Source organism: Mustela nigripes, chromosome 1, assembly GCF_022355385.1.
Source record: "Mustela nigripes isolate SB6536 chromosome 1, MUSNIG.SB6536, whole genome shotgun sequence".
NCBI lineage: Eukaryota > Metazoa > Chordata > Mammalia > Carnivora > Mustelidae > Mustela > Mustela nigripes.
The window spans coordinates 146,686,978-146,699,396 of NC_081557.1; the positions used below are offsets into that span (position 1 = coordinate 146,686,978).

Below are 12,419 nucleotides of genomic sequence, written 5' to 3' on the forward strand. Positions count from 1 at the left end.
AAGTACTCAAGCAGAGGTCTGTCTTCCTATGTTTTGCCTTTTCTAAGGTCGTCCTGTTCCTGAAATGTGAGATCGTCCTGGAATTGCTGCTGCCTTTGCAACAGCTTACCGAAAGCAAACAAGCTTGGGAGAATTGAGCAAGAACTTCTGGGACACCAACCTGAAGAAGAAGCAAGGGTTGGAGAGCACATATTGACTGTCTGAACAGGGCAAAGATAATGATTAATCAAACCTCCTTGCAAATTTAAATAGGCTAGGCACTAGGAGTGGAGGTAGTCGTTCTCTCTTTGAGCTGGAGTTCTCAAGAGCCAGCTCCAGCCTTCGAAAAGATGTTTTCTGTGAAGAACTTTTGCCTGGTCCTGAGTGTGGTGGGCACGGTCTGGGTATGGTTGCCTTTATTTTCTCTTCTTGCTTTATCTCTAGTGTTGAGTGAATCTTATCTATGTCCTCACACACTGTGAGGTTTATAAGCTCCGGGCCCCGGAGGCAAGTTCCTAGATGAGCCTGACACCGCACAAGTAAGAGGGATGCTTAGCTGGACAAAAGTATAGAAATTCACAGGGAAAGCTTAGGCATCGGTGTTTCAGCCTTAGAACATTATTTGTTTTGCAGGAAGAAATCTCTGCCATCTTTGTTCCAATAAAGCCTCAGCATAGTTCATGCTAGTTAACGGAACAAAACATTCTTTTGCTAAGAATTTTTAAAATTTCGTTATTAATTTATTGCTAGTTGTCCATAATACACAGAACAGTGGCTTAATAGTTTTTCTGGATGGTTGTTTGTGTGTGTGTGTGTGTGTTTTGAAGAAAAGCAAATTAGCTGTCTTTAAAACAAACAGCATAGGATATTTTATTACATATTATATAGTCAGAAGAGATTAATCGGGAAGGCAATATTCTTTTGGGAAGTAATCTTTTTTTAAAGATTTTATTTATTTATTTGAGAGAGAGAGTATGAGAGGGGAGATCAGAGGGAGAAGCAGACTCCCTACGAGATGAAGCTGGGAGCCTAATGAGGGACTGGATTCTAGGACTCCGGGATCATGACCTGAGCTGGGAGAGTTGCTTAACCAACTGAGCCACCCAGGCAACCAGGAAGGAATCTTTTAAAATAATTACTAAATATTGCAACAGTTTCTAAAGTCTGACTCCAGAGGCCTATGGAAAGGAGACGGACTTCATTCAACAGGTCTTTGAAACACTAAGATCTTATAAAACATGACAAATATGTTTAAGAAACTCAGTTACTTTTAGGCTGAATTATTATTCCAATTTCTTTCTTTCCCTTCACCACTCGTAAGCCCTACTACCAGAGCAAAAAAAACAAAAAACAAAAACAAAAAAAACTAAAGAGGGTTTCTCACTTAATTTTCTTCTTTAGAATAAACTAATAAGTAAAAAAAAGTTCTGTGGAAAATAAGACTAAAGTTATTTGCTAACGTGATCTTTTGGATAATGCGTAAGTTTTCAGTAAATATTTAACTTTTATCTGTTTTTATTGTTGTGCCATTTTATTCTGAAATATGTTAGAATTCATAATTTTATTTCTTAAAGAAATAATTGTACTTGTTCTTTTAAATAAACTGCCCTTGATTGCTTGAATAATAACTGCCCTTGAAGATTGTTATTATCATTAGGGTACTTTTTTAAAAAAGAGACAGCAAATATTAGCTAATTATAAGAATAAACTATCCAGGGAAGCACCTGGATGGCTCAGTTCGTAAAGCACACGACTCCTGATCTCGAGGTTGTGAGTTTGAGCCCCATACTGGGCACAGAGATTACCTAAAAAAATAATAATAATAAACTATCTGAGATTAAAATAGTCATAGCAAAATCTCTGTAAGTTAGTAGTACAAAATAAAAATAGCTAAAACTTAAAACCCATCTTGATTTATTAGGATACAAAGTCTTGTTGGGAGACTATTTTTTATGTTCTATTTCACTTCCTAGGTCACAATAGAAATTTTAAAAATAATCTGTATTTCTAATTAGAAAGTGTTCAAAAAAGGTTGTCAGTCATGGATCATTATTTTTGCTCTCTACTCTTTTGCATTGTAAATAAGAGGACATTATTATGTGAGTCAGTAACCTCAAAAACATTTCCCAGTCTGATCGGGCCATATTTGTGCCCTTGATGTACTTGCTCAAATTATGGACCCATCAGATCAAATTAGAAGCTTTAAGGAGGGAGAAATTAAGCTAACATAGTATAGGTTTTTTCCTACTAAAACAGAAATTATAAGAGAAAGAACTCTGACTTTTGTAATTACCTTTCTGTCTCCAGACATTACTGAAAATGAAAAGGTAAATTTTAAAATGTGTATACCTTATCTCCTTTAACTAGTACAACTCCATAAAATACCTATTAGGATTTTCAATCAAAATGTCAGAAAGCAGAAGCTTGCAGAGGCCCCAAAGCTGGGGCTCTTAATCTCTGTGAGAGCTCTCCTTTTCCTTGGGGTTTGCAGGTAGGCCTGTATCTTTTTATATGCCTAATGTTGTCCTGTTTTTTATGTTAAAATGAATCATAAAGACCACCGATGTCAAGGAAAGTGAATTTATAGCCGAAGGAGCAGTTGCACGTGGCCCAAGAATTGTGGAAAGACAACAATCTACCTGCAAGGAGACAGACTGGCCCTTCTGTGCTGATGAAGACTGGGTGAGCAGCGGGAGGAGGGGCAGAGGGAATGGGAGAATCCTTCCCCGTGGTGCTAGAATTGTGCAAGGGCTGACCCAGTAGGTCAAGAAAACTCTTCCAATAGGAATAATCTAATAACTCATTACATGTCAAAATCAAGAAGACAAATGGAAAGCAACCTCACCCTGAGAGCACTGTTTAAATTACCTCCCAAACTCTGGGTCATTAGTGAGATTAATAGTTTAGATTTTAGTTGCATGTTCAGATAAATCCCAGAAACCTGAGTGTTATGGCCTCAAGATTTGGTAGGGGCTTAATTTATGGTTAAGTGGACCACATTACAAAATTTCTCTATGACTTCTAACTGGTCCTCTCAAACTACTCTTAAGTCAATAGATGATCTGAAGATATTGGGGGAGGGAGGGACAGTGGTGACTGTATGGAAACCTTCAAAATTGTACTATATCCAAGATATAGACTTTTAATATACTTTTTCCTCTTCACTTCCAGAACTACAGATGCCCTTCTGGCTGCAGGATGAAAGGGTTAATCGATGAAGTCAATCAAGATTTTACAAACAGAATAAATAAGCTCAAAAATTCACTATTTGATTATCAGAAGAACAATAAGGACTCCAATTCATTGACAGGGAATGTAATGGAACTCGTGAGAGGGGATTTTGCCAGCGCTAACAGTAAGCATTACATATTTGGTACTTTGACTTTATAGCACACAACAACACAGCAATAAAGGCCCTATATAAATATGCTGTCTTCTTATGGCAGCTTCCAATTTTATTCCACAGTACTTAAGATAGAAACACATGCCTTTATGATGTCCCTGAATTTTAAGGAGGGGATTTTTATAAAAGTAACATTAAAATGTTTGGCTTAGAATTGTTTAATGTCACAAAGTAAGTCAGAATTTTGTATTGAAAACTAGAATTTAAGTGTGTTCTTCTTTTACGAGTGTATACTGAAAAGAAGATGAGCATAAACTTTTGAGGAGGTAGTATTTCTGTCTTACAGAGGAGGGAGGAAACAGAGATCAAGAGACTTACCCAAAGACACAAAGCTATTCATGTGATGGATTAAGATTTCCTTCCAAAGACTCCACCAAGCTGTCTCTGTTTTGTTTTGTTCTGTTTTTCCATTTAAAATATAGAGCTATGTTCTCTATTTCTCATAGGACTATGACTAAGTCTCTAGGACTAGGAAACATCGGATTTACTCTGGGCATGGGAAGCACGTTTAGGGAGGCCCTAGCTCCTGAAGCCTGCTTTGACTCTTTATATCATTAGGAGACACTTAACTAATGTAAAGTCAACAGTACAATAGTAATAGCAAGTGAGTGATCCTGTTTGACAAAAACAAAAAACAAAACAACAACAACAACAAAAAAAAAAACCACAAAAAACACCTTAGGAATAATTTCAGAAATATATGTAGGAAAGAAAACTTCACCATATGAAAGTTCAAGAATATGTTTAAGTTTGTTAACACATGGTTTAAATTATGTTTAAGTCCCTTGGTTAAGGAAATGATGAAATAATTGAAATGTGATCGAATTTAATCTCCTAATTATAACTTTAAAATTCCAAAGACATTTCTTCTGCATTTATTTAGATTACTAATAGCTAGTAGAGCATCTTAACTGACAGCTATTGGTGACTAAAAGACATGACATTGTCCAAACATCAAATGCCTAATATATTTGGAACTCATAAATAAAATGTCCAGAGAACAAATTGCTATTAAAAGGAAAAAGATGTTTATAAGTAAATTTCTTTCTTTTGCTGGCTATGGAAGCAAGTCACTTAGCAGCTCCTTCACTCTCGCTTTTTTCAGATAACGATAATACATATAGCCAAGTGACAGAAGATCTGAGAAGCAAAATTGAGATCCTGAGGCGTAGAGTCATAGAACAAGTACAGCAAATCCGCCTTCTACAGAAGAATGTCAGGGATCAGCTGGTAGATATGAAACGACTGGAGGTAAGTGAGTGTTTGACTTTGACTCCAGATTTCCTTGTTTTTGAATAGCAGGGAAAAGGAAGGCAACAGTCATTTACTAAAGACATACTATATGTAGAGCAAAACGTTATATCCATTATCCACCTACAGAGTAGGTATTTTTTACCCCCACTCTACAAATGAAGAAGAAAAGTTCAATGATATTAAGCAAACTTTCCAAGGATACATAGTTAGTAGATTTCAAAAGCAAATATTAAGTTCCTGCTTGTCTTGTTCAAGCTCTGACACCACTGTGCCTCTGGATCTTCAATCTCAGTCTCACTAAGAGTCAATTCATCAGTGTTTCCTTTTGGAGGGAATAGCATCTTACCAATATGTTTTAAGACTAAGATGAATTCAAATAGCTCCTACTTCTTCTCCAGGCTAACCTTACAAACCTCACATCTCTTTCTCTTCCACTGAGGGTACGACATAAATGAAAAATAGAGTACTGGGAGCACCTGGGTGGGGTTAAAGCCTCTGCCTTCGGCTCGGGTCATGGTCTTAGGGTCCTGGTATCGAGCCCGCGTCGGGGGTCTCTGCTCGGCGGGTAGCGGGCTTCTCCCATCTCTCTGCCTGCCTCTCTGCCTGCTTGTGATCTCTGTCTATCCAATAAATAAATAAACACATCTTTTAAAAAATAGAGTATTGGTTGGTAGGTCTCCACCTCAAAGAAATGAATCTAGTTTCCAAAAAATAAATTAACTACTTAGAAATGAACAGTTTCTAATAATTTCTTTTTATCAACCTTTTTTCTTTCTCTTTCTCCCCCTCTTAGGTGGACATTGATATTAAGATCCGATCTTGTCAAGGGTCATGCAGTAGGGCTTTGGAACGTAGGACAGATCTAAAGTACTATGAAGATCAACAGAAGCAACTTGAGCAAGTCATTGCCAAAGACTTACTTCCACCTAAAAACAGACAACAATTACCACAGCTGAAAATGAGCAGAGCTCCAAATACGCTTCCTGGGGACTTCAAGAGCCAACTTAAGAATGTCCCTCCAGAGTGGAGGGCACTCATGGAAACGCAACAGATGAAAATAACATTCGAGGGGTCTGGTAGAGATGGGAATACCCGAGGAGACACTGCATCTCATGGAACAGGATCAGTGCCTGAAAACCCCAGGAACCCTGGGAGCTCCACACCAGGAAGTTCTGGCACTTGGAACCCTGGGAGCACCCGGCCTGACAGTGATGGCAGTTGGAGCTCTGGGAGCACTGGGACGACCAGCAGCAGCTCTTGGAGCTCTGGGAGCTCTGTGAGCACTGGCACTTGGAATGCTGGGAGCACCGGAACTGGCAGTACTGGTCCTTGGAGCCCTGGAAGTTCTGAGTCTGGAAGCTTTAGGCCAGATAGCGTAGGGCATGGGAACTCCAGGCCTATCAACCCAGACTGGGGCAAATTTGAAGAGGTGTCAGGAAGTGTAACTCCAGGGACAAAGAAAGAGTTCCACACAGGTAAACTGGTCACTTCTAAAGGAGATAAAGAACTTGTTATTGGTAATGAGAGGGTCACCTCTGGAAGCGGGACCACCACTCGTCGTTCATGCTCTAAAACTGTTACTAAGACTGTTATAGGTCCTGATGGTCACAAAGAAGTGACCAAAGAAGTGGTAAACTCTGAAGATGGTTCTGACTGTGGTGACTTACCCCATTCTTTTGCTGGTAGCTTAGATGATCTCCATTCTAGGCACCCTGATCTGGAGAGTTTCTTTGGCACTTCCTCAACTAGAAACATATTTCCAGGTGCGCTTTCACCCTCACACAGAGAGTTTGATAGTAGGACCCATGCTTTGGGCTCAGAATCGGACATATTCACACACTTTGGGGCATCTGAGTTCCCTTCCAGTGGTAAAACTTCAAGTCACAGCAAACAATTTTCAAGCAGTAGTACAACGTTCAACAGAGGAGACTCCACATTTGAAAGCAAGAGCTATAAAGTGGCAGGTGAGGCTGGAACTGAAGAGGAACATGAAACCCTCAAGGGAGGATATACCACCAAAAGAGGCCATGCTAAAGTTCGCTCTGCCAGAGGTATCCACACTTCACCTTTGGGGAAGCCTTCCCTAACCCCCTAGACTAAGTTCACTATTCTTGCAATGCTTTTCCTAGCGCCTTGAACTGCTTTCCTAGCCCTCTATTACACTTTCCAGAAATTACACCTTTTGTTTTTTTGTGTTTGGGCACTAGACTGTAAGTTCCATGAGGGCAGGGACTTTGTCTCTCATGTTCATCTCTGTATTCCTAAATGCCTAACAGTGCAGAGAATCATCACTCAATAAACACGTGTTAAATGAATGAATGAATGAATCCCTCTGAAACTCGATTTTCAGTTTGTTTAACCAAATTCTTTCACCACTCAAAATGTGTGCTCTTGGAATTGTCACCCAACTTAGAATCATATTTTTAGTGTGTGTCTCAGTTGACATTTAGATCAGGTTAAAAACAAGTTACATCAGCACTAAGTGATCCTTAGATATCTTTGCGGGTTACTTGCTGTTGTCAGTACACGCAAGTCAAATTTCAGATCCATTGAGGAAAATCCCCTCTGTGATTTGTAGGTATAAATGTCACTCACTTGCATAAGTTTCAACCCAGTGTAAGTGCACCCTTTCCCCATGGAGGGAGGGAAGGAAGGAAGGATGGATGAAAGGAAAAAAGGAAAAGGAAGCGAGTATCTGCCTTCCTTTAACCTGGGCCATGCCTATCTTTGTAAAGTTAAATGAGAATAACTTCTTCCAACCAGCTTAATTTTTTTTTTAGACTGTGATGATGTCCTCCAAATACATCCTTCAGGTGCCCAAAGTGGTATTTTCAATATCAAGCTACCGGGATCCAGTAAGATTTTTTCTGTTTATTGTGATCAAGAGACCAGTTTGGGAGGATGGCTTTTGATCCAGCAAAGAATGGATGGATCACTGAATTTTAACCGGACCTGGCAAGACTACAAGAAAGGTTTCGGCAGCCTGGATGACAAGGGGGAAGGAGAATTCTGGCTAGGCAATGAATACCTCCACTTACTAACTCTGAGGGGCTCTGTCCTTCGGGTTGAATTAGAGGACTGGGCTGGAAACCAGGCTTATGCAGAATATCACTTGAGGGTAGGCTCTGAGGCAGAAGGCTATACCCTGCAGGTCTCTTCCTATGAGGGCACAGCAGGTGATGCTCTGATTGAGGGCTCTGCAGAGGAAGGAACAGAGTATACGTCACATACGGACATGCAGTTCAGCACCTATGACAGGGACAGAGACCAGTGGGAAGAGAACTGCGCAGAAGTCTACGGAGGAGGCTGGTGGTACAACAGCTGCCAAGCGGCCAATCTCAATGGCATCTACTACCCTGGGGGCTCCTATGATCCAAGGAACAATAGTCCTTATGAGATTGAGAATGGAGTGGTCTGGGTCCCCTTCAGGGGTGCGGATTATTCCCTCAGGGCTGTTCGCATGAAAATCCGGCCCCTGGTGACCCAATAGGACAGGAAGGGAGAGTAATCTGCTTTCTTTGTTTAGTGAAATGGAGGGGGAAATGAGGAAGATAAAGAAGTGAAGATTCTTTACAATCTCCTAAGAAATTCATGGGTGCTATTTTATTATTCTTTGTACTGTATCTTAATGTAACGGAGACATATTACTGCTTTAAAAAATAAAGTTATGTTAGTTTTTTCTGAAAGTAGCTCTCTGGGTTTTCAAATTTCTATAAGGCTACACCGAGGAACATTCAGTACAACCAGGAAGAAGGAGTCCAACTGATGCTCCTCTCTATAATCCTTATGGGTGTTGTTTTGAACACTTCTCTCCCCACACCACTCAAAGTCATAAAGCCATTGTAAAGTAAAAAGTTTTTCATCCATTTTGTTTGAATGGGTTGAAGCTAATTTTTAAAGAGATTTTATTTATTTATTTGACACACAGAGAAAGAGAGAAAGAAACAGAGAGAGAACACAAACAGGAGAAGTGGGGGAGGGAGAAGCAGGCTTCCCTGAGTAGGGAGCCCGATGCAGGACTCTGGGATCATGACCTGAGCCTAACGCAGGTGCTTAATGACTAAGCCACCCAGGTGCCCCTGAAGCAAGTATTTTAAGTTACAGATCACTGAATTGAACAATGGCTAGCCTTCGTAGAGGAACTTAACAAATTACAAGGTACATCCATCTCTTCTGTTAGCAAGCAAATCCAGGAAGGCAGGAGGAGCATTCCTAATAGAAAGAGAAATCTGTTCCTTAAGTTTTTCAGTGAAGACCACAATGCACAATTAATTTTTTCCCCAGTTTGATGAATTTCCTTCAAAAACATATGGCAGGAAAAAATGCATTTAAAATCCTTTAAATATTTTCAAGTATTCAAAAAACACAGCTAGTATGTATTGAATTCATAAATTCTATATATTTACATTGATCAATATTTTATTTGATGTATATTGCATCTCTGACGTTGGCTCCTGCCCCTAATTTTTAACTCATATTTCTGGTTCGTGGGAACTACCTGCTATTTACACTTGAAAACGTATTAAAATAGTCTAACCACACTGGGCTCCTGGTACATTGTTCTCATTTTTGTGATCTTCACTCCAGTTTAACTGCACCCTTTATCCTAGAGAAGAAAAAAAGAAGGAAGCAAGCAGGCAGTCTAGGGATAGAGGCCAGAGCTGGGGGAACAGACAAGAAGATGGACTTGCAAATGAGTCACATAGGAAGCCCCAGCATTCTTGCATTTCCTTATGTGCAACTGAAAATCCTTGATAGGTTTGCCTGGGTGGCTCAATAGATTAAGCCTCTGCCTTTAGCTCAGGTCCTGATCCTGGGGTCCTGGTTGGCAGGGAGCCTGCTTCTCCCTCTCCCTGCTGCTCCCCTTGCTTGTGCTCTCTTTCTCTCACAAATAAATAAATAAATAAAATCTTTTAAAAAAATCAAAATCCTTGAAATAAACACATCTCCAAATCTTTGAATAGCTGGATAAGAACTTCAGAATTAACAGAAGTTTCATTTATTTCAGACCTGGGAATTAATTCCATGTTATCTCTATGCCTGCTCCATTTACTACTCAACATATGCCTCCACAGAATTTGAGTTGGGAGTAGGAATATTTTACTTTCCAGAGTGTCACACCATTAGGGACAGAGTTGGGTCCCCAAATGAAAGTGACTTGGAATGTGAAAGGCCATTCATCTCTCATTTATGTTGAAGACTTTGAGTTTCTTGGCAAAGAATGGGTAACCTCTTTTCATTTAATAAACAGAAGCCAATATTAACAGGATCGTGATCATTGGAGATACAATTTAGTCGCAAGAAGAGACACCAAACATCTCTTTTTTTCCATTTTACCTTTAACCTGTTGATTTATTTCCCTTATTCCTGAAATTAAATATGAATTTAGCTTCTCTGACTCTCATTCCTGATGGAAGCCCACTTTAATTTGAGTTTCATTTGAGACATTTACTACTGTCTTGAAATTTCTCCTTTTAAAGTCAACAAGAACTTCATAGTTCTAAATTTAATGTCCTGCCTTCAGGCCTCCTCCTGCTTGACTGCTTTGGTCCCCACTCTACCTCTTCAATCTGCATTTTTTTCTTGTTTTTTTAGTAGATTATTCTCATTTGTCTCACCTTCTTTGGTCTTTTTAACTGACAGTGCCTTCTTAAACGGCTCCTTAAGTATAGGGGTTTCTCATTATAGTAACATTAGTACTCATTTTTATCATTTGGGATGAGGTTTGATCCATGTGCCTTAAATAAGATAGAAACTTATTTCTTGTTCACAAGAAGTCTATAGTAATATGTCCTCTTAGTGTCTTCCAGAAACCAGCATCCTAGAAAAAGGCTTTCATCTTCAGATTTACCTCATGTTCTATCAAAGACCACGGCCTGTGGCAATCTGGAAGATGGAGGAAAGACAGAAGGGAAATGCAGTATCTTCTCCCTTTTAAGAAACTTTTTGAAATGTTCCATATAGCATTTTTACTTATGTGTCATCATCCACAGCTTAGTCACATGGATATACCTAGTTTCAGAAGAGGCTATGACACCTTGGCAATACAAAATTAATACAAGTCTCTACTAATTAAATTAGGATTCTATTAATAAGGAGAAGCAGAATGCATGTTGAGGCAGGCAATTAGCAGTCTTAGCCAGACCATCCTTTCTCACTCTATAAGTGAGTATATTTTCTCCTTGGTTGATTTGACAATCACCGTAGCTTCAATGACCATCAATAGGTTGGTGATAGCCTAATCTAAAACTTTGGCCCTGACCTTCATATCAATGTTTTCAATTCATACTGAACACATCCATTTAGGTCTTTCTCATTAGCCTAAGATTGAGCTAATTACCTTCTCATCAAAACCTATTGCATCTTCTATGTTTCTTATCCTAGTCAGAGGTACCATTAGCCTCTAGTTTCCTAATCTAGAAAATTTGGGGTCCTTCTCAGCTTCTACTTTTTTCTTTAATTCTCATGTCCAATCTATCTCTTCTACACTAGAAATGGCCATTCTTGGGGCACCTGGGTGGCTCAATGGGTTAAGCATCTGTCTTCCATTCAGGTCATGATCCCAGAGTCCTGGGATCAAGTCCTGCATCAGGCTCCCTGCTCAGCAGGGGAGACTACTTCTCCTTCTGCCAGCTGTTCTCTTTCTCTCTATTTGTGTCAAATAAATAAAATCTTTTTTTTTTTTAAATGGCCATTCTGGGGTGCCCAGGTGGCTCAGTGGGTTAAAGCCTCTGCCTTCGGCTCAGGTCATGATCTCAGGGTCCTGGGATTGAGCCCCACATCGGGCTCTCTGCTAGGCAGGGAGCCTGCTTCCTCCTCAGTCTCTGCCTGTCTCTTTGCCTACTTGTGATCTCTGTTTGTCAAATAAATAAATTTAAAAAAATAAAATAAAAATGGTCATTCTTATAGCACTTTTATGTTCTTATGATATCTTGAGTTAATTTTTTCCAATTTCGGCTCTTTAACAGTTTCTTTTTTTTAATTAATTAATTAATTTTTAAAAATAAACATATAACATATTTTTATCCCCAGGGGTACAGGTCTGTGAATTACCAGGTTTAAACATTTCACAGCACTCATCATAGCACATACCCTCCCCAATGTCCATATCCCCACCACCCTCTCCCGTACCCCCTCCCCCAGCAACCCTCAGTCTGTTTTTTGAGATTGAGTCTTTTATGGTTTGTCTTTCTCCCAATCCCATCTTCTTTCATTTTTTCTTTTCCTACCCCCAAGCCCCCCACATTGAATCTCCACTTCCTCATATCAGGGAGATCATATGATAGTTGTCATTCTCCAATTGACTTATTTTGCTAAGCATAATACCCTCTAGTTCCATCCACGTCCTCACAAATGGCAAGATTTCATTTCTTTTGATGGCTGCATAGTATTTCATTGTGTATATAGACCATATCTTCTTTATCCATTCATCTATCTTTAACAGTTTCTTAATCTCCCCCCTTTACCACCATTCTTTTGCACATTTATTCTCCAGAAAGTTACCTTTTAAAAGATTACCCAATCATGTCTTTCTCCTACTTAAGGCCTATTTGACATTGAATTAAAACTTCATAGCTTTGCACATAATCTCTTTCACAAATTGGTCCCTTTCCAATATTTACAGTCATTCACTGCCTTTGGATTGCACTGGATTTTCACTAGTATCAGAAAACCAGAGCCTTTAATGAGTTTGTGCCTTTACCTGTACTGACTAGAAGAGTCCCCTTTGTCCTTGAGGATACGACTTCATGGTGTTCCTTCTGTAAACCTTCCCTAATTCCCA

At 39.4% G+C, this 12,419-nt stretch overlaps 1 protein-coding gene across 1 annotated transcript; it reads left to right on the top strand.

Annotated features, from left to right (window-relative positions):
- The first annotated feature begins 259 nt into the window (after positions 1 to 259).
- On the top strand, positions 260 to 8,322 carry FGA (fibrinogen alpha chain). The gene is made up of 6 exons (XM_059374975.1): positions 260 to 383; positions 2,536 to 2,661; positions 3,151 to 3,334; positions 4,488 to 4,633; positions 5,430 to 6,687; positions 7,417 to 8,322. Exons 1-6 carry the CDS (start codon positions 330 to 332, stop codon positions 8,124 to 8,126), a joined length of 2,478 nt encoding a protein of 825 aa, XP_059230958.1. The 5' UTR covers positions 260 to 329; the 3' UTR covers positions 8,127 to 8,322.
- Positions 8,323 to 12,419: the final 4,097 nt, after the last annotated feature.